General features: G+C 37.6%; 2 protein-coding genes and 1 long non-coding RNA gene across 5 annotated transcripts; 2 read left to right on the top strand and 1 right to left on the bottom strand.

Annotated features, from left to right (window-relative positions):
* The first annotated feature begins 1,096 nt into the window (after positions 1–1,096).
* Positions 1,097–3,415, top strand: LOC136960222 (uncharacterized). Its single transcript, XR_010878821.1, has 2 exons — positions 1,097–1,339; positions 2,016–3,415. It is a non-coding gene; the product is annotated as an uncharacterized lncRNA (long non-coding RNA).
* A 1,519-nt stretch (positions 3,416–4,934) lies between these two features.
* On the top strand, positions 4,935–8,266 carry ppil1 (peptidylprolyl isomerase (cyclophilin)-like 1). The gene is made up of 4 exons (XM_067254537.1): positions 4,935–5,149; positions 5,534–5,688; positions 7,779–7,847; positions 7,963–8,266. The coding sequence occupies exons 1-4, from the start codon at positions 5,094–5,096 to the stop codon at positions 8,181–8,183; spliced, it is 501 nt and encodes a 166-aa protein (XP_067110638.1). The 5' UTR covers positions 4,935–5,093; the 3' UTR covers positions 8,184–8,266.
* Positions 8,267–9,585: 1,319 nt separating this feature from the next.
* On the bottom strand, positions 9,586–18,328 carry slc6a11a (solute carrier family 6 member 11a). 3 transcript variants are annotated; one of them, XM_067254416.1, is made up of 15 exons: positions 18,295–18,328; positions 16,625–16,779; positions 14,952–15,086; positions 14,659–14,799; positions 14,148–14,232; positions 13,903–14,035; positions 13,618–13,752; positions 13,397–13,500; positions 13,139–13,263; positions 12,895–13,007; positions 12,669–12,806; positions 11,992–12,094; positions 11,552–11,652; positions 10,805–10,975; positions 9,586–10,596 (listed from the first exon to the last, which is right to left on the bottom strand). In XM_067254416.1, the coding sequence occupies exons 2-15, from the start codon at positions 16,710–16,712 to the stop codon at positions 10,474–10,476; spliced, it is 1,695 nt and encodes a 564-aa protein (XP_067110517.1). In that variant the 5' UTR covers positions 16,713–16,779; positions 18,295–18,328; the 3' UTR covers positions 9,586–10,473. The 3 variants fall into 3 exon arrangements, with proteins under 3 accessions (XP_067110517.1, XP_067110346.1, XP_067110434.1); XM_067254245.1 differs by lacking the exon at positions 18,295–18,328 and having other exon boundaries at positions 16,625–16,923; XM_067254333.1 differs by lacking the exons at positions 9,586–10,596; positions 10,805–10,975; positions 11,992–12,094; positions 18,295–18,328 and having other exon boundaries at positions 11,558–11,652; positions 16,625–16,923.
* Positions 18,329–18,664: the final 336 nt, after the last annotated feature.

Raw genomic sequence — 18,664 nt, 5'->3', positions numbered from 1 at the left:
CTGTGGCTATAACATCTGTTCCTGGCAGGGGGTTGATACAGGAATACCCAGACAGTGGGGACCTGAATATGTTTATGGGAACAACACTAAATAACATATTCCTATGATGTTATATGTTTTTGTTTTTGAATGTTTTTGCCAAGTCAATCCAAACTGTAGGACAGTGAAGTCATAATTGTGTTGGTCTGCCCTGCATTTCACAGATACATACAACACTAGGGACTGCCATTTGAACCCCAAGCAACACCCCACCCCGAGCAACACCACCTGGCACACAAACATCCCGTTGAGCCCAATTATATAGAGGAATCCAAGTCAAAGTAGAACCTGGTTGCTGGGATGCATATACTCTTAATCCCATATCACATTAGATAATCTCACACCGGCTAGCTCAGAGCCTGTCTTGTTTCAACAATAAATTAGCTGGTTAACTGCTGGTTTTTGTTTTGTATTCAACTACTGTACGAAAGCTCTGGGGAAGAAAAAAAAAATCGCAAATATTTGTTTGATCATGCTCCCATTAAGCAGAACAGCTACGTTTAGGGGCAGGGGAATAACTAACTATCAATAAAAGGACAAAGTTATGTATTTATACAAAGATTAACACTTCTGAATAAGTAGTCAATCACAATCACAGATCATTATCAATTTTATGGAAATTTAACTTGTGTTGATGTTAATCTCCTTTCATTTGTTCATTCCTATCCATATGTACTTCAATCAATGATATGTTTATGTGATTTGTCACAACATGCCTATTTACTTTTAGATCTATTGGTTGTTATCAAAATACAAAGAGTTGGTACTTGAAATGTGATATTGTGGCCCATAAATGGTTCAGCTGGGGCAAAGGGGGTATTTTCAACAAGGAAGACAAGCAGTGCACATACTGCAGGGTGTGGCAATTCACTGTACTGATGTCATTTGTGCACACTGATGTCATTCGACACTCTAGCTGACAGACCAATCGCAGATAAGAATAAACACCTGCCATTTAAAAAGTGCAATTGGATTGGTTACACCACAGGAAAGACCTGAAGGGATAAACATGTAAACCAAGACTTTAACCATCGGTCACTCTTTGAATTAACAGGTTTCAAAGCAACACCCCCACAGACAGCTTGCCAACGGACATCAATGAAACCTTTTCCAGTACTTTTGTATAGCTGCTTGTATAGCATGAAGTGATCAGTACTTTCCTTGTATCTCTGAGATTGTGTTTTGAATCAGATGTAGGTGTGAAATTGAAAAGGAAATAAGAATTACAACCTCCTCCTCAACTACACTGGCAGCAAAATGTTATCCATGGCTCTGGTTACTTTGACTGGAAAGGATTGGAGTAAGTAACGATGATTGAATTCTGTTTTTTTATACTGTTTATTTTTTTACTCAGTGACCTAAAAATTAGTTGTTGATGGCTCAACATTCTAATGTTTAGTGTTCATTTCCTGACCAAAAGGCTTGAGATTTGAAACAAACAAATGTTGTTATGCGTCAATGACATCAGAGACACCTGTTGCTCATGTAAATGATGAATGACTAGTGTACAACAAGCAATATAAGACCAGACAAACCAGCTAGGGCAGGTAAGTCTGAATAGTTTTGTCAGCAATCTCTGTAGGATCAGCTATTTGGTCACAAGGGCTGCTTTGGAATGGAGATGGAACTGGAATGGAAGTAAAGAGGCTCTTCTTTGTACATAGAGTAACCCATTGAAGTGGTTGCCTCAGGAAAACGTCAAAGTCCTTTGATGGGACTTGCTATTACTTGCTTTTATATGATTAGAAAGGAGATTACAGTAGGTAAGATTACTCTCCCATCCTGTTTAAAGTCAGCAGGTGACCAGTGATGTATGCTACTGCTGGCCAAATGTAGTTATCAGCTCAACAATTTACATATGATGGTTGATGATTTGTTGGTTGTTGATTATTATCATCTACAGTTATTGTTATTTATTTTGTGTTTGTTGGATTGCAAAAACTAAGAACATAGTAATTTTATGTGTTCTGTCCCAGGTGTCTATATAAGGTGGGAGGTCAGAAGATGCATGAGTTTTCAGTATTTAGTTACAGCTATTTTGTCAGTGACTTAAATGAAGACAGAAGGTATCTGGGTGATTTTTGCCTTTAATGAGGATAAGAATGACCCAAGATTGGATGGATCACAGGCTCCAGGGAGAAGTTGAAGACATTTCCTTTTTCACTCAACTTAACTCTGCTTTAAATTTGCTTAGTTCAATAGTTCAATCACAAACATCGCTTTTTCTTCATTCGCCGGTTCGATTGAATCCCAGGTTTTATATTCATAACTACATACCAATGTATGTGTGAACACAGAAAGTATAAGTATGATTAAATATGTATTCTTGAACATTAATAATTTACCTTTGTTATGCTATAGCGGACATTAGATGTTGTAGTTAATTTTGGATGGCCATCTACATCTTACGAGGCAGTTTTGGATGTAATGTAATTTCTAATACTGCCTGGTAATGATGATGATGACTTTCTGCAGGCCTAATTTAGAGAGCATAATTACAGTAGTTTTGTAGTTTATATGTGTGCAGTATAATAAGCAATTCACACACTGACTGGCTATTAAACCTTTAAATTGTTAGACAGTAAAAAAACATTAAATTCTTCAATTAAGTACATCAAATCATTTTAGGTGATGTTTTGGTTTTGTAAAAACTGCATTTCCAAATGCTCAAAACCTATGTCCTACATGTAAAGAGATTACAATAGATTGTTGATTGAGGTCTACTTGGCTCCCCGAGCACATCTTACCTGGCAGTGCTGGGCTGTAACAAGTGTTCTAACACTGTCTGGTAATGATGTTCTCTGAGTGCTGCACAAACAACCAGACAAACAAGATCAACAGTGAATTAGAGTATCTACATTGTTCAAGCCTTTAACAGGTATCTGTCTCTGGTATATTCAATATTTTGCTCATGGCATTATCAAGTGGAGAATTAATCAAATAACAATGAATACAGAAGTCTTCTTTTATGAAAAGGTCAATATTTTGGGGGGTTAAAAAAAGGTCCAACTTATTAGGGAGTTTAGGGAACCAATGGTAATATGTGTCACCCTTAGCAGTTAACAATATCCAGAGCAGTAGAGAGGTATGGGTCAGGTAGATGATTTAAGAAGGATATTTATTGAAGGTAGATAGATATGCACCTCTTCTTTTCTCTTTGTCCATTTTATAGATTTTCCACCCTACCCTGTAGTTAAAGAATACTAGTCAAATGACTGCATAACAGAGCAGCTCCCTCTCCCCCTCCCCCAGTTTGAGGTTGTACTGTACCTCCAGTGGCTCCTGATTGGCTGTGCTTACTGTACCTGCATGGAACATTGAATGTCTGACACCTGAGATCTGTGTGAGAAAAATAAACAGAACAATCACAATAGCACTTCCTCTCTCTCTCTCTTTTGATATCTCTCAGTCTAGTGAGCAGCAAAAGAAAAAAAAAAGTACAACTTATTTTCTTTTCCTGTTTTATACTTTTCCTTGAGTCTACAGTCCACCTTTGGACTGTAGACTCAAGACTTGGCCTATACCATGGTCTAAATTACAGTTACTGAAGGCACTACATATAATAAGATGTACATACAGGTGAGCGTGCATTTACATGTATTCAAGATATAGCGTTAAGTGTAGTGGTGAGTCCATGATATTTAACCTTTTAAGGAGTGAGTTATTTTTCCAAAACGGAAGCTAGCTAGTTTTAGTTAGCTTCCGTTACCTAGCAACCTAGCATAATACTCGTAGCAATGCTACTACCTGCTAGTGTTACTTGTTAGCCTCCTAATTGTAAATTTTGAAGCCATACTATAGCGTTTGTCATATAGTTTTTGTCTATCGGAAAATAGTCGGTTGGAATGTTCAGAATCACATATGTGTGACAATACTCCTTAAGGGTAATTCCACAAAAATAGGACATTCTGTGTTCCTTTAACATATTTTTGAAACATTTAGATTTAACATTAAGCTAGACTGTAAGCTGTTCATACATGATGATATGGGTCTTCTTTTGTAATAAAGCACATTGACATTGATACAGGCTTTTTCTAAGTATAAAACAACACCATTTGTTGCTACACCACATGCTAAGATCAGCATAATGCCATATCCCCAATCACGACCTTTCAACTTTAATTAACCATATCCTTCAAAGGTTTAAACCTATAAAAAGGTTTTCAACTGTGGTATTGGTGCCTTCACTGAGTGTCACTTGTTTGTCTTTGATATACTGGAGACCAATACTCCTATATAAAACACCTCGTGTTGTATCTTCTCATCTTTGCTTTGTTACTAGGGGTCGCCAAAGTAGGCTGATGTGCATAATACTAACATAGCTTTTTTTATTCATTTTTTTTTTTTTTACCGCAGATTTGTTACACACGTTTGCTATTAATAACAAGCCTACACATTCTACATCGCATTATTCCTTCAAATCAGATCAAAGGTTGTTAGGGTATACTTTTTTTTTTTACAAGGAAATTGATTCACGAATGACACAACACCGGCTCTAAACCTAAACACAAAGACAAGAAAAAAATAGGAAAAAAACTGGAAGACATAGGAGAATCAATAGAGGGATCCCTTCCTCCAAAGACGATTGGTGATACAGGTGCAAAGCAGAGCCATTGACAAATCAATTTAAATGGCCCTGGACTGAATATATTTATGTAATAACAAAAATAATAATACTCTCTGTTTATTATTATAGGCTATAGGCCTAATTTATATAGGGCTATAGGCTAAGCTATATCAATAATATATATATTCTTTCTTGTCCTAGTATCGTAGCTTAATTTAATGCTTGTTTTTTTACTCTTTGACAGCTATTTTAAGTTCCAGGGTTCCATTGACAAGCAGCAGACACCGGGTGGCGGTAATGTAGCTACCTTCAACTTTTACATGGGTTACCGCCATTCATTGAAAAAGAAGAAGAGAAGCAACACATCGGCATCTTGCAAACTAGCTAGTTTATTCTAGGCTGGGCTTGTAATCTCTTATCCTGGTTAAGTGGTGTTGTTATATCAAAATTGTTTGCGGATCCACGTTGCCAGACAGAGGAAACGATCATGTCTGGAATACCACCTGATTCATGGCAGCCGTCCACTGTTACGCTGGATACAACGTAAGTAGCTAGCAAGCTAGCTAGCATAAGTAGAGCTACCCATCGAGTAACTGAATGAATGAACGCTAGGCTACTTCTAATAAAGCATACACGTGATATACTTAGGGGCTGTTTTACAGTATGTAATCGTAATCGTAAGTGTGTTGTGATGGCTAGCACAATGTAACCAAAAGTATTTAAAAGGTAGGAGCTAGCTACTACTCATGCTGAACTTTTGAAGGTAGACTACTGTAGCAAGATAGCTTTCCAGCTTGGCACGAGTCTACAGACAGTTCCGTTCATTTCTCTAGACTAGATTGTTTAGGTTTGTTGTTGAGAAACTAAGATCCAAATGAAAGCGGTATAGTCGGGTTGTTATTGATATATTTGTACCTTTACTTTAAGAATGGGCCCAATAATGGTTGAATTGTATTGGAGGCATGCCCCTAAAACCTGCAAAAACTTTGCTGAGTTGGCAAGAAGGGGTTATTACAACAATACCAAGTTTCATCGAATCATCAAGGATTTCATGGTGCAAGGTGGGGATCCCACAGGAACAGGTGAGTTGAACATTGTAGCTGAGGAGGGGGGGGGGGGGCGTTACAGTTACACTATACAAAGTAGAGCACCATTGCTAAATAATCAATTTAGCAAGGGTCTCAATCGAGGGTCATCTTCATCGAGGGCTTTAAATTCACTTTTTTACTTAGTAGCACTGGTACTCCTAACTGAAAAAAATTTGGAGCACCAGCAAAAAATTATGAACACCCACCGACAATGTTCATGTGTCTTTTCAGCTCTTCAAATTTTGAATGCGGTTAGCTCCCTGTCACGTGACAACGGAGCGCAGTGACAAGGAGTGATTGGCGGCAAATTTTAATCAATCCAAAATTTGCATTAAAGTTAAAAACGTAAAGATTAACTAGTTATGTAAGGCTGGATAGAACTGTAGACCGGTCACCGTATCAGCCAATAGGTGTGTTCGACTTCATGCAGCGCCGGCGGCGCCTACAGCCGGCTGACTTAAAGCAGCCAATAGCATACACTGTTTCAAGTCAGCCGACTGTAGGCGCCGCCGGTGCTGCTTGAAGTCGAACGAACCTATTGACTGTAAAAAGAATATTCTCGTACATTTCATTTGTACAGAGTCTGGCCTCGCTCCATTGACAAGCGTTGACTTCCTTGTAGGCGGGTACTATGTTGAAGTTTAAAACTATTGGATCTGCCCAGAGCCACTCTGATCTGCCATAACCAGTCGCTAGCGTTCGCCTTAGCCAATTCCTTCACCACTACTGTAACAGAGCTAGCTGCCGTAGCTGGAAACCCACAGGGTTCCCGAACCCCGTGGGGAGAAGGGCCACAACATCATGGCCACCAACAAAACTCAGCAAAACGTGTTCTTGCTCCGGCTTTAGGCCATGTGTACACATAGCCGGGTATTTACAGAAACAGAATTGAATACAGAATATTTCTGCCCCTCCGTTTTCAAAAATAACGTCGTACACACAAGATCGTTTTCAAAAATGTTCTGTTTACATTAACATTAGTAGAAAATCTACCGGAGACATCTGACTTACGTACCTCATGGCCAGACCTAGTACAGAAGCAAAATCAAAATTGAGTGGAAGTACGTAGGAGGGCAGAGCCAGGCTATCTGCTTCCTCCCACTGTACAAAATTATCCCAAAATATCTCGGATACGGTACTGCCATCCTCGGATACGGTACTGCCATCCAGTCCACCACCAAGAGTCATTTGTAGCCAGAGTCTGTGCAGTAGTGATTGGGTGGTGGGGCCACAGTATCGAGGTCCCATCCATGCACTCCTCTGACCCAGAGCCATAGAGAGAAATGGCTCTGGTCTGACCCAATCACAAGCACACACTAAACCCTTTTTAATATCGTCAAAAACAAACTGATCAGGAAAAATGTGTACTTGAGCAGACATCAGCGTGATAAAAATTACCTAAAATGACAAACAGAAAAGGTCGCACCATAACGATTATTTGCACCATAATGATTATTTGCACTCATTTTGCTCTGAAGTTTGACATTTTCATCATTCACTCAGGCAAGGGATAATGATTATTACAGCTGCCCTGACTGATCTTGAAAGATGTGGCTGAATTGTAGTTAATTGTACTCATAAACCACTACTCATTGAACCAGTGGCGGATCTAGAACATTTTACATGGGGTGGCAAGAGGTGTTGGCAGGGTGGCATGGGTAAACGGTACGTGGGAATCCCTATATGTGAATGGCTTTAACAAAACAAACACAAAAATACTTTTAAACTACGGTAGTTATTGTTTAATCATGCCCTTACACACTACAAGAGTTTTTAATTCACATTGTGAATTAAAAAACTACGGTAGTTATTGTTTAATCATGCCCTTACACACTACAAGAGTTTTTAATTCACATTGTGAATTAAAAACTACAATTAAAATAAGCCCAGTCAGGGCCGGAGTGGGACCAATTTTCAGCACGGGAGTGTAATGGCCCAAACCAGCCCATCCCCACCAGGGGCCGAGCCATACGTTGAACATTCGGGACTTAACCCGAACTTAGGACCTAGGCAAGGTTTTGATTGAACACAACCACTACTCAGTTTGCAGCATATTGACTCTTAATGTATTTGTATGCTTATAGGTAGAGGTGGGGCTTCTATATATGGCAAGCAGTTTGAGGATGAATTTAATCCCGAACTTAAATTCACAGGTAAGTAGATACTGAGCTAAATATTAAAAGTTTTGACTCTGTGACATGACCATAGTCACAAGAAAAAGTGTGCATCACTACTGTAACTTTGCTTCTGGTGTTTGGTGTTGTTTAGGTGCAGGTATTTTGGCTATGGCCAATGCGGGACCTGACACCAATGGAAGTCAATTTTTTCTGACTCTTGGACCCACACAGTGGTTGGATGGGAAGCACAGTATTTTTGGAAGAGTGTGCCAAGGCATGGGAGTGGTAAACCGCATTGGTATGGTTGAGACAAACACCCAAGACAGGCCTGCTGATGACATAAAAATACTTCGGACAAATGTGCCCATTTAATTGCCCTTCCTGCTTTTTATTTTTGTCTGTGCAGTAACTTTCTGTCAATGTTATTTTTTACTAATAAAAATGATTTTGGATCATTTTCATTATCAAATCTATTTTGTAATGTGGGTGGGTAGGGTAGTAAACATTATAAAATCTCTTGGGATAAACCCGTGTCTTGAATGATCTTGAGAAGGAAAGTATATCATGAAGGCCTTCCCAATAGTTCCTGTGTTAATGGTGTTGTACTTTCAGATTGTGAGTGCCTTTAAAATTCAATTTAAAATGTTGGTTGGACAGAATAAATTAAATGTAATCTTAAAACATCCTCCCTCAAAATGCCAATGTTAAGAAGCCCAATGCCCCATTGTATGTGTGGTTTAGTAATTCATAAATGGGCTAATTTACTCAAATGCATGTCATTAACAATGGGGCCATCAACACAACATTTTATATTGTCTGCATATTTACCTAATTACATAGCTTGATACACAGTGGCCAGACTAATTTTACAACTCACATTCTCAATGTCGTCCTTGAGAACCATCTAGGGTTGTATTTGTGTCTGATGCATGCATTGGCAAGGGCATGACACATTGTGCCATGTTGCCCAGGAAATCAACAGTGAAAGGCATGTTTGTCAAAGTCAGGTCAGTTGAATAAGCCAATCTTGGCATAAGTTATCACTGCATACATTTAGTAATTCTTTACACAATATTTCATGAAGTCTCATGAGGCATTACATACATTACAGTTGAAGCTATGAAAATATTCCTAGTCTTTTTGTGAACTAAAATGACCTGTGCCTTAACAATGATTTACAATGCAAACTCTGCTTAACTGTTTATTGAGGTACAACTCTGGCTGATCTTTCCTCCCTGACTATTTGACACAGGGCCAAGCACACTGAAGAGTTTTGTAATGCTTAAAGGGTACTTGTGCAACAAGCCAACAACATTCTATGTAACCTGAACACATCCTTACATACCCAATACAGAGATCTTTCTCTAGAACTATACACTTTCTGTTTTCAATTAATCTTTTATTTTTCTTATTTGAACCAAGTTATAAAGTATTTATTTCAAATATTTAAGTAGATTCTATACTGTCAGTCATGAGGCCTTAAGGTGGCGCTAAAACGTTTCTCTGGTAGACAGTCCAGTCTCCTAAAATAGCTGTTAGTTGCTGAAATGTATTCATCTGAGTAAAAAGGAGAAATGGAAGTTAGTTCCAGTTTTTGTTGACAGCCCCTAGCACAAGAATACTTAAATCAAATCAAATAAAACAAGCATAACTGACTGACTGACTGAATTCATAATTTGGTTTTGTATTATGAAATATGAATACCTGTTAAATGAGTACAGAAAAAATATATATGTAATTAGTTGAGTATGTCATGATCTATGGTTAAAGGTTTTTATTATACAACAATTCAAATATATATAAAATGTTTTTAGCACTGGCCTATACAATTATGAAAATACATAATCGAAGTTCAATATGCAATTATGACACAGTGCAAGCTACATTTACATTTAGTCATTTAGCAGACACTCTTATCCAGAGCGACTTATAGTAAGTACAGGGACATTCCCCTGAGGCAAGTAGGGTGAAGTGCCTTGCCCAAGGACACAATGTTATTTGGCACAGCCTGGAATCGAACCGGCAACCTTCTGATTACTAGCCTGATTCCCTAACCGCTCAGCCACCTGACTCCCATTCTACCCCCCCTTCTACCCTCCCAAGCTACTGTACATGATTATATGATTATATGATTGAACAGGCTAAAGCAGTTGAACATCAAGAAGCTTGCAGTAGGTTATTCAACCAAACATGCCATACGGCACTATATGTAAAATAATAAACAAAATAATGTAATGTGATCGATCGAGGCTATATAGCCTAAATATATTGCTTTACTCCCTTCGCAACACACACACAAACACATGTGGACAAGGTACTTTACTCACATGTAAATTGTTAGGTTATTCTTAGTTGTCAGTTGGTAGGTGAATTATTCAGTATTATTTCATTTCCAAATACTTATTAATTTTATATATACTGTAGAAAAGTATAATAGCCCATTTAGGTAAGGACGTTTTATTTCAGGTGTAGATCATATTAGAAGTTTAGCCCCTTGGGATTGTCGAGGTGCAAGACCAAAGAATTCCAATATACCTGTACTTGTTACAAATGGCAATAAACTTGAAAATACACACACAATATGAGTCTTAAAAAAAGTTACAAAAGTACCATGATGTATAGTAGAAGTAATATGGGAACATCTTCTATATGTCTATATATGTTATATTGTGTTTATATTATTATTGCTGGACTTATCTTCTGTGTTTTCTATTCTACAAATATTTCTCCTTTCCTTCTGAAGCATTGGAAGGTCGGCTGATGGGCGACATAATGTCTGAAGACGCTGGGGAAAGATTTTATTATTAGCATGCTTACATTACCACACATTTAAACTTTTTACTATTACATTTAAATGTTACACTGAATAATGTTCATTTGGAGTTATTTTTAAAAGAAAACAACATCTTGAATTAATTGTAAATGTTTATTATAAGGCCTACAAGTTATACTCTTATCATATGAAGTGGAACACAGTTGAGACTGCCACTTACTTGCCAGAGAGTTCCTTTGCCCTTGGCTAGTTTGTAAGCCATAGTAATGGGAATCAGAGAGAGGGATGAGACTGCCAGGAACCAGCCAAAACCATATGCCCACCAGGGATACACGTAAATGTTATTGAATTTCAGAGGACGGTACTTAAGCACAGAGAATACAAAAGTTCCCTGAAAAAAAAAGAAATATTAAATGATTGGGAGTTTGTTTTGCAACAGTAAACCAACAGGCCATACTTGATCAATGTTCATTATGTCACACACACACACAGTCTTGCCCTTTATAAAAAATGTTTTACATATAAAATAATTAGCTGGGGGTGTGGTTGGACATAATAGAGGTGGAGCTGAAGCGGTATGCAGTGAACACCCTCTAGTCTAGTGTGTCCCGTGCTGCGATTATCTCTGACCAATCAGTAGTCTACTGTGTTTTCACATGAATAAAACAAAAAGGTTAACATTTAGGAACTTCTAAACTAGCTACCACACTGCACCCTGTAATTCTTTGATCTGATCAGCCCAAGTTACTGATTTATCTGTAGTTGTGCACAACCAAGACCAAGAATGATAGGTTGAATATTTTAAGGAATGTCTACTTGAAAACGATCCCAAATTATGCATAGCTTTATTTATTTTTTTGCCAGTGGCGGGGTGAGGCGGTGTACCAAAGTACTTGGTCATTGGTTGTGTAATGGCGGAAATGTTTGCAATGTATGAATTAATACGTTTGATTAAACTCAAACTTACTGTGCATATAGTGGGGGTAATGTACATCCAACAGTATTTGAGAAAAGCGGAAGGCTTGTAACCAATCATATCCTCAATGTTGTCACAGAATCGATCAGCACCTTGGAGATGAAAAGGGGTTTGAATTAGCTTTTAAACCATTATTAAACTGCAAATCCGGCAATCTGTCTGCCTGTCTGTCTGCCATGTATGGATCTCTCAAACCGCCACTGCACTGGTTCTATTAACTGACTTCTGCACCGGGATCAGCTGATAAAAAATAAAATTATAGCCAACTTATAGCCTACTGAATACAGGCTGTTTTTGGAGAATACATTTCTTAAAAAAATATTTACACAAAATAATAAAGCAACTGAACACTTACTGTAGGCTACACTGTGTCAATGGCTAAGAAATAATATTTTGTAATGTATGCCTAGCCTATGCTGGAATAATCTTACCATACACCCATCCAATGGCAACTGATTGGCAAATGGACAAGAACAACAAAGTTGCTCCACTGCACACATAATGATCAAAGAGCTGGAGGATGTAGGGGCCACCCTGCAAAAAAAAAGCCTACTTACACGAGACACCAGAGATGTACTAAATAAACTGCTTTGCGCTATCCCTGTGTTCTTACTTAGGTAAACATTGCACTTAACTAGCCTAAACGCCGCCCTCTTATAAACACAGTCCCACAAAAACATATAGGCCTAGTTAAATAAACACTTTGGAGGTTTATTGAATATGTATGGTATGTAGGGCCTATACATATTCATGAAGAGTGCATAGATTAAATTACAATATAATGTTTCGCTTATTTAACGTACACTTCAAAATACTTGAGGTGATATATGGCTCACATAGTTGAAACAGCTGCATCAAAACAAAGAAATAGGTCAATCTTGTGTAAAATTTTGTCCTAAACTATATTATGAATTAAACTTCCCTATACATTTCCCCCTTCTACTGTTATGAGAATTTACTCATATTGCATTTCATTAATAAAGAAACCCCTTTGAAACAAGCGAATTCAAACAACTATGCCAACATTGTCACTCTCTGGCACGGTACTGAGCTGGAATCACGATACCAAAAAATGTGCATCTGCTAGAGTGAGGATGTGATATTTCACCTGTGTGACCATGAAAAGGCCAAGTAGGAAGCAGACAGTGCAGAACACAAGCAGTAACGCCTCTCTCCGATACGGTTTTCTTAGTAGGATGGGAAAAACATCTGTGACTGAGGTCATCAAAGTCTCCAGGCCAACAAACTGGGAAACAACATGAGAAATGGGGAGTGTGAGAAAATAGATGAGAGACACAGCAAGGCAGAGATGGATGGCAAGCCAAAATTCAAACCTGGCTGTCCACTCCAAGCAGAATGATCATGGTGAAGAAACACACTGACCAGAACTGTGGAAAGGGAAGCAGGGTTACTGCCTGTGGGTACACAATGAAGACTAGGCCAGGACCTGTAAGGGAAAACGTTACAGTTGAAAGTATGTGTAAATTCATTTTAAGATTATACTGAATGTACCTCAACTATTTGAGTGAGAATATCCCATTATTTTGTCATACATAAGCTAGTCTTGTCAATCCTCACCTGACTCAGCGACTACAGAAATGTCCACATTCTGGTCTTTAGCCATGTAGCCCAGGATTGAGAAAATGGCAAAACCAGACATAAAGCTGGTCCCACTGTTCAACAGGCACAGATAGAAGGAGTCTCTGCAAGACATATAATTAATAAGGCAATGTTGTGTTGTGGTTGTGTAATGACATTTAGCATATTTAGTTAGCAATACGTGGAACCTTTACAGCTATAGAAACAAAGATTTATTCCATCCTTCTTTATACTCACTTATAGCAGTTGTTGTTGTACTTATTATAGCTTCCAAGGGAAGTCAGAAATCCTAGGCTAATGGCATAGGAATAAAATATTTGGGTTCCAGCATCCATCCACACCTTTTGGACAAAGACAGCTGATTATGACCCAAACCATGTAATGTAGTACTGAAGTATTTCTTAAAGTATAGGTATTAAGCAAACCAGGGAGGGAAGTTGGACTACATATCCTGATACCTGTGGATCAGCTAGTCTAGTAACATTGGGGTAGATGTAGTAGTAAATGCCGTCCATGGCTCCAGGTAGTGTTACCCCTCTGATCAATAGTACCACCAGCATCACATAGGGGAATGTAACTGTGAAGTAAACTGCCTAACAAGGTATACACAAACTCATTATTTTAAGACCATGTCAAAAATACAACAAAAACATTTAAGACAAATGTCAAGACCTTACGGCAGAAAAGTATAAATAAATTAAATTATCCAAGTTATCCAAGTACAGTGGCAGTCAATATCTTACCTTCCCTGTCGACTTTACTCCTTTCCAGACACAGAAGTAACAGATTACCCAGACCAGCAGAAGACATAAAGCCAGATCCCACTGTATACTTCCAAGATCTTCCATGCCGCTTGATAACTGTAGAACCCGACGTCTATCAAAATAATTGGACGACTGTAACATCTATAGTAACACACAAAATATTTTCAAATAAAAGTACAAATGTCTTGAACCTCTAACAGAATACAATGAATTTGCTGACTCACTGCCAAAACTCCACAACAGATGAAGTACTCAAGGGAGATGTCCAGTTGCCAGAGTTGTTCTTGCCATCAAACAGAACACATGTATCTGAAACATAGTGATTAAACATACAACAATAAAAAACTATCCTAGTGTGTAAAATAAAAACCACTCTTTCCTTAAAGCAATCAAATCCAGATCGTCTAAAGGTTAAATTACAGGTTAATTTTATCATCTGCTTTTTAATAAGTATACCTATGTCAATATATAGAAATATGACCGAAACAAGGAATCACATCCATACCATAATATGTGATATTCGCCTGGTAAACTACAATCTAATGACTATACATGTAGATAAATGCATGTTTAGGTGTATTTAGAGACTGCAGTAACTCGTGGTAAAATACAGTGTTTCCCAAAAATCTATGGATGTTCTTTTAAAAGTGATGGAAATCCTTGAATTCAAACTGTTACATTTAGTTGAATGACAGTTACAATTATGCCACTTTTTCAATTGAGCATGTACTGTACCTGTATTCCAAGAGTTGTTGCAGCTGGCCCATGGTAGATTAACAGTAAATGAAGAGAAAAGGTAGAGAAAAGCCCATGCAAGAATCACAATGTAGGTGATAGACCCGTAAAGAATGATCACCTGGCTGGCATATCCCATACCTGAACGACAGTAAATAATATGTAATAAATATATATTATGACTTATTACCATGACAAAGTCGAAAGGGTATCACTTAATTAAATAACAATACAGAAAGAGTCTCTCATTTGAGCCTCTCATGACAAATTCAGAACTAATAAAGAACACTCACCCTCAAACAATGGACAGAGTTTCCGCCAACATGTGATTCCACCCTGACTAGTGTACTGACCAAACGCAGTCTCTAGGATGAACAGAGGGATGCCACAAGTAACTAGGAAGAGGATGTAAGGGATAAAGAATGCACCTGCAGGTAGAAATATAAGGTGTATGTCATTACACTTTTCAATGTACAAAGTAAATGCATTGGAAGAAGATGAAGACATATTAGATAGTACCTAATTGCTGTGAAAGTACAGAGTCAATGAAGTGAATCACCAAGCACAAGTTCAAGACAAAATCAACTTATTTATTATAGATCTATAAGGTGCAGATAAGTGTCTGATACACTTGTAATAAAATCTTTGGCGATTTTAGACTCTTTTTAGGGGTGCTCAAGCACACCTAAATTTCATCTCAGCACCCCCCAAAAAAACTAATCTTTTTTTTTAATTATTATTAATTATCATTATCTAACGTAAGAATTTGCAAACGTGTCTGTTAGTGACAGATGACAAACAATTACAGGAACAAAGGGATTTGAACAGGTTTAATATCCAGTGTCGCCATGCACCTTTAACATTGGTAGTCTGCCAGTAAAACCAAAGGAGAAGACGTAGGTAGTTATTTTCATGGCACAGATTTCAGTTTTTTCATTCATTCAATATTTTGTATATATATATATTTTTTAATTAATTTTTATCCAGTGAAGTTTGTGATTTATTAGCAAGTGGGTTTAACACGTTTGCAAGGCACTGTATCCATGTCACATTCTCATTGGGGGCTGAGCCCCCTAAAGGTCTGATCCTAGAATCGCCCTTGAATAGAATGTATGTGGGTTTCAAGAGTGTTTTCAATTACAATGGTTTTGTCAAGGGAGTTAATGGTATCACAATATGGGAGGAAAGGGGAAGATTATCATAGCCTTCGCAAGCACAGAAAAGAACACTGCATGCTAGATATCTTTTTGTTTAGGCTTTAGATAGGTCTCCTAAAAATGGCCCTGACGTTCCATGTTCTCATGAGATAATATAGCAGGGTATAGTTCAACGTTGTTTATTATATCCAGAGCATTCCAAACAGTATAAAAGTAATAAAGTAATCATTAGTTGTAATCTTTCATTATTGTTAACTGATCAGTGGTGAAGGACAGACCTCGTCAAAGACAATCAATTAACTATATCACATACCTGTCCCTTCAAAAGTGTGAATAAGATCAACTCTTTTTGTGCATGTTTGTCTGCAATTACATTTTTATTCCTTCAAACTGATTTTATTAGTATTCACAGTGACAATGTATTTTTTTTTGAAAATAATTAACTATATGTTTCATGGAATGTTATACACATAGTTTTAGGTGAACATGTAATGTGTTTTATTTGAGTCAGTCACCATAGGCTTGTTCAGACAGTTAAATTCAATTAATGGCTTAATGTTTGCTGAACAACAAAACAACCCTTCAGGACTGTTCTTAATCCATAGCTAATCAACACCTCAATCTAGGAATTTTACTATCTGGTAATTAGCAGACAAACGGAGAGTGAAAGAGAGAGAGAGCATAATGAATCTTCTTTTGAAATAGCCCTTTACTTTTTGTTTTTTAATGAATGCACATTTGAATTCAAAGCCAAGTCAAATGTTTTTTTTCTTTTTTACTTTTTTTCCCGTATCCACTCAAAGACTTACCTCCGCCATTCTTGTAGCATAGATACGGAAACCTCCATACATTTCCAAGTCCAATAATAGCACCAGCCACAGTTAGGATAAACTCCATTTTGTTAGCCCACTGGTCCCGCTGTTTGACTCTCAGTGGGATGTCCTGCCCTGGGAGAGCCTCCTGCCTGTGAAGAGAATCAGCCATGCTGCTCGTGAGACGGTCTGTTGGAGTCTATGGTGAAGTTGTTGGAGATCAGGGCATAAGGTTGGCTGCTGCTGCTTTTATGAGGACAAACCCAGAAAGGTTGCCAGATACTTTAGCCTCCAGGGGGACCAAAAAAAAGTACTCTCATGCCATCCATCAGTTTGTCCAAAACTCTGAGAATTAAGATGGTTGACAGTGAGACTAACTTGCAATTTGACATGCTAAAGAATGCTTTTGAGACCTTCAAGGGTGTGAGGATGATTGATCTCCAGAAAAAAACGTGTGAATAGCCTATGTTCTGCGATCTAACTACATAATAGCTACAGAACTTCTGTTTTCATAATCGCTTATGTTGCAACCTTTAGTGCAAAACCCCTTAAAGAAACATCTGCTTAAAGAAACATATGATTAATTTAAAGATTAATTATGCATCATCATGCAAAACCAAGTCTGGGACATATATTTTTGTACAATAAAACCCATAGTATTTTTCCAAATGGGAGCAAATAAGGAAGGAATTAAACTTAAAATATATGTTACTCTTATGTTGCAACTTCAAATAACCAGCACAAGTAGGGGAGTATGTAGATTTGGTCTTTTCTGTAAGTAGGCATTTGATCTATGAAACCTTAGCCAGAATCACTGCCAAGGCTGAAAATGTTGAACAGTCTAGGCATATTCCATAGTAAAATTTAATTACATTTACATTTACATTTAGTCATTTAGCAGACGCTCTTATCCAGAGCGACTTACAGTAAGTACAGGGACATTCACCCGAAGCAAGTAGGGTGAAGTGCCTTGCCCAAGGACACAACGTCATTTTTCACGGCTGGGAATCGAACAGGCAACCTTCTGATTACTAGCCTGATTCCCTAACCGCTCAGCCACCTGACTCCCATTCTACCCCCCCTTCTACCCTACCAAGCTACTGTACATGATTATATGATTATATGATTGAACAGGCTAAAGCAGTTGAACATCAAGAAGCTTGCAGTAGGTTATTCAACCAAACATGGCATACGGCACTATATGTAAAATAATAAACAAAATAATGTAATGTGATCGATCCATTTAAGGCTATATAGCCTAAATATATTTCTTTACTCCCTTCGCAACACACACACAAACACATGTGGACAAGCTACTTTACTCACATGTAAATTGTTAGGTTATTCTTAGTTGTCAGTTGGTAGGTGACTGAGGGTTACTAGCCCAACTCCCTGACCGCTCAGCCATCTGACTCCCAAATTAGGTACTCTTCTCATAATAATAATAATAATACATTTTATTTGTATTGCACTTTATATTTAAAACAATCTCAGAGAGCTACAAAGCATATAGTATGACAAATGAAAAATAATCAAAGTTTAATCATTAAAATTAAAAAATATCAAGGTCAATAAATAATTAAAAGCAAAACCTAAAAGACATTTAGTCATATGAGTTGTGTCCATAGAGAAAGCAAGTGTGATTGTTTGCTGACAGAAATACTTACCCTCCCAAATGAACCTTCTCACAATATGTATGAATTGTCTAAATACAATAGAATGTCTGTGGCAGAGCCTTTGTGATCAATAGCTGTGAAGACATCCATGCATAATTAATTTGCATCCACAAAATGATTGTCCATGCAAGAGTTTAGTTGATTAAGTTTTATGTTGTTGATAGGACTTCATGTTGCAACTTCAAATGGCTAACACAGTAGGGGTGTAACCTAAATGTAGCTTTAGTATTTGCTGTACTGTAGGTAGGCATCTGATCTTTGAAACTTTAGCTGAACTCTCATGACAGCCACAGCTGAATGTGTTGATCAACTAGCATATTTCCTAGTAAAAGGCTCAGAAATAATAGATTGCACGTCAGCA

The sequence above is a fragment of the Osmerus mordax genome, chromosome 1 (assembly GCF_038355195.1).
Source record: "Osmerus mordax isolate fOsmMor3 chromosome 1, fOsmMor3.pri, whole genome shotgun sequence".
Classification (NCBI taxonomy): Eukaryota; Metazoa; Chordata; class Actinopteri; order Osmeriformes; family Osmeridae; genus Osmerus; species Osmerus mordax.
Note: the sequence above shows the minus strand (reverse complement) of the source record. Positions and strands in the feature narration are given on the sequence as shown.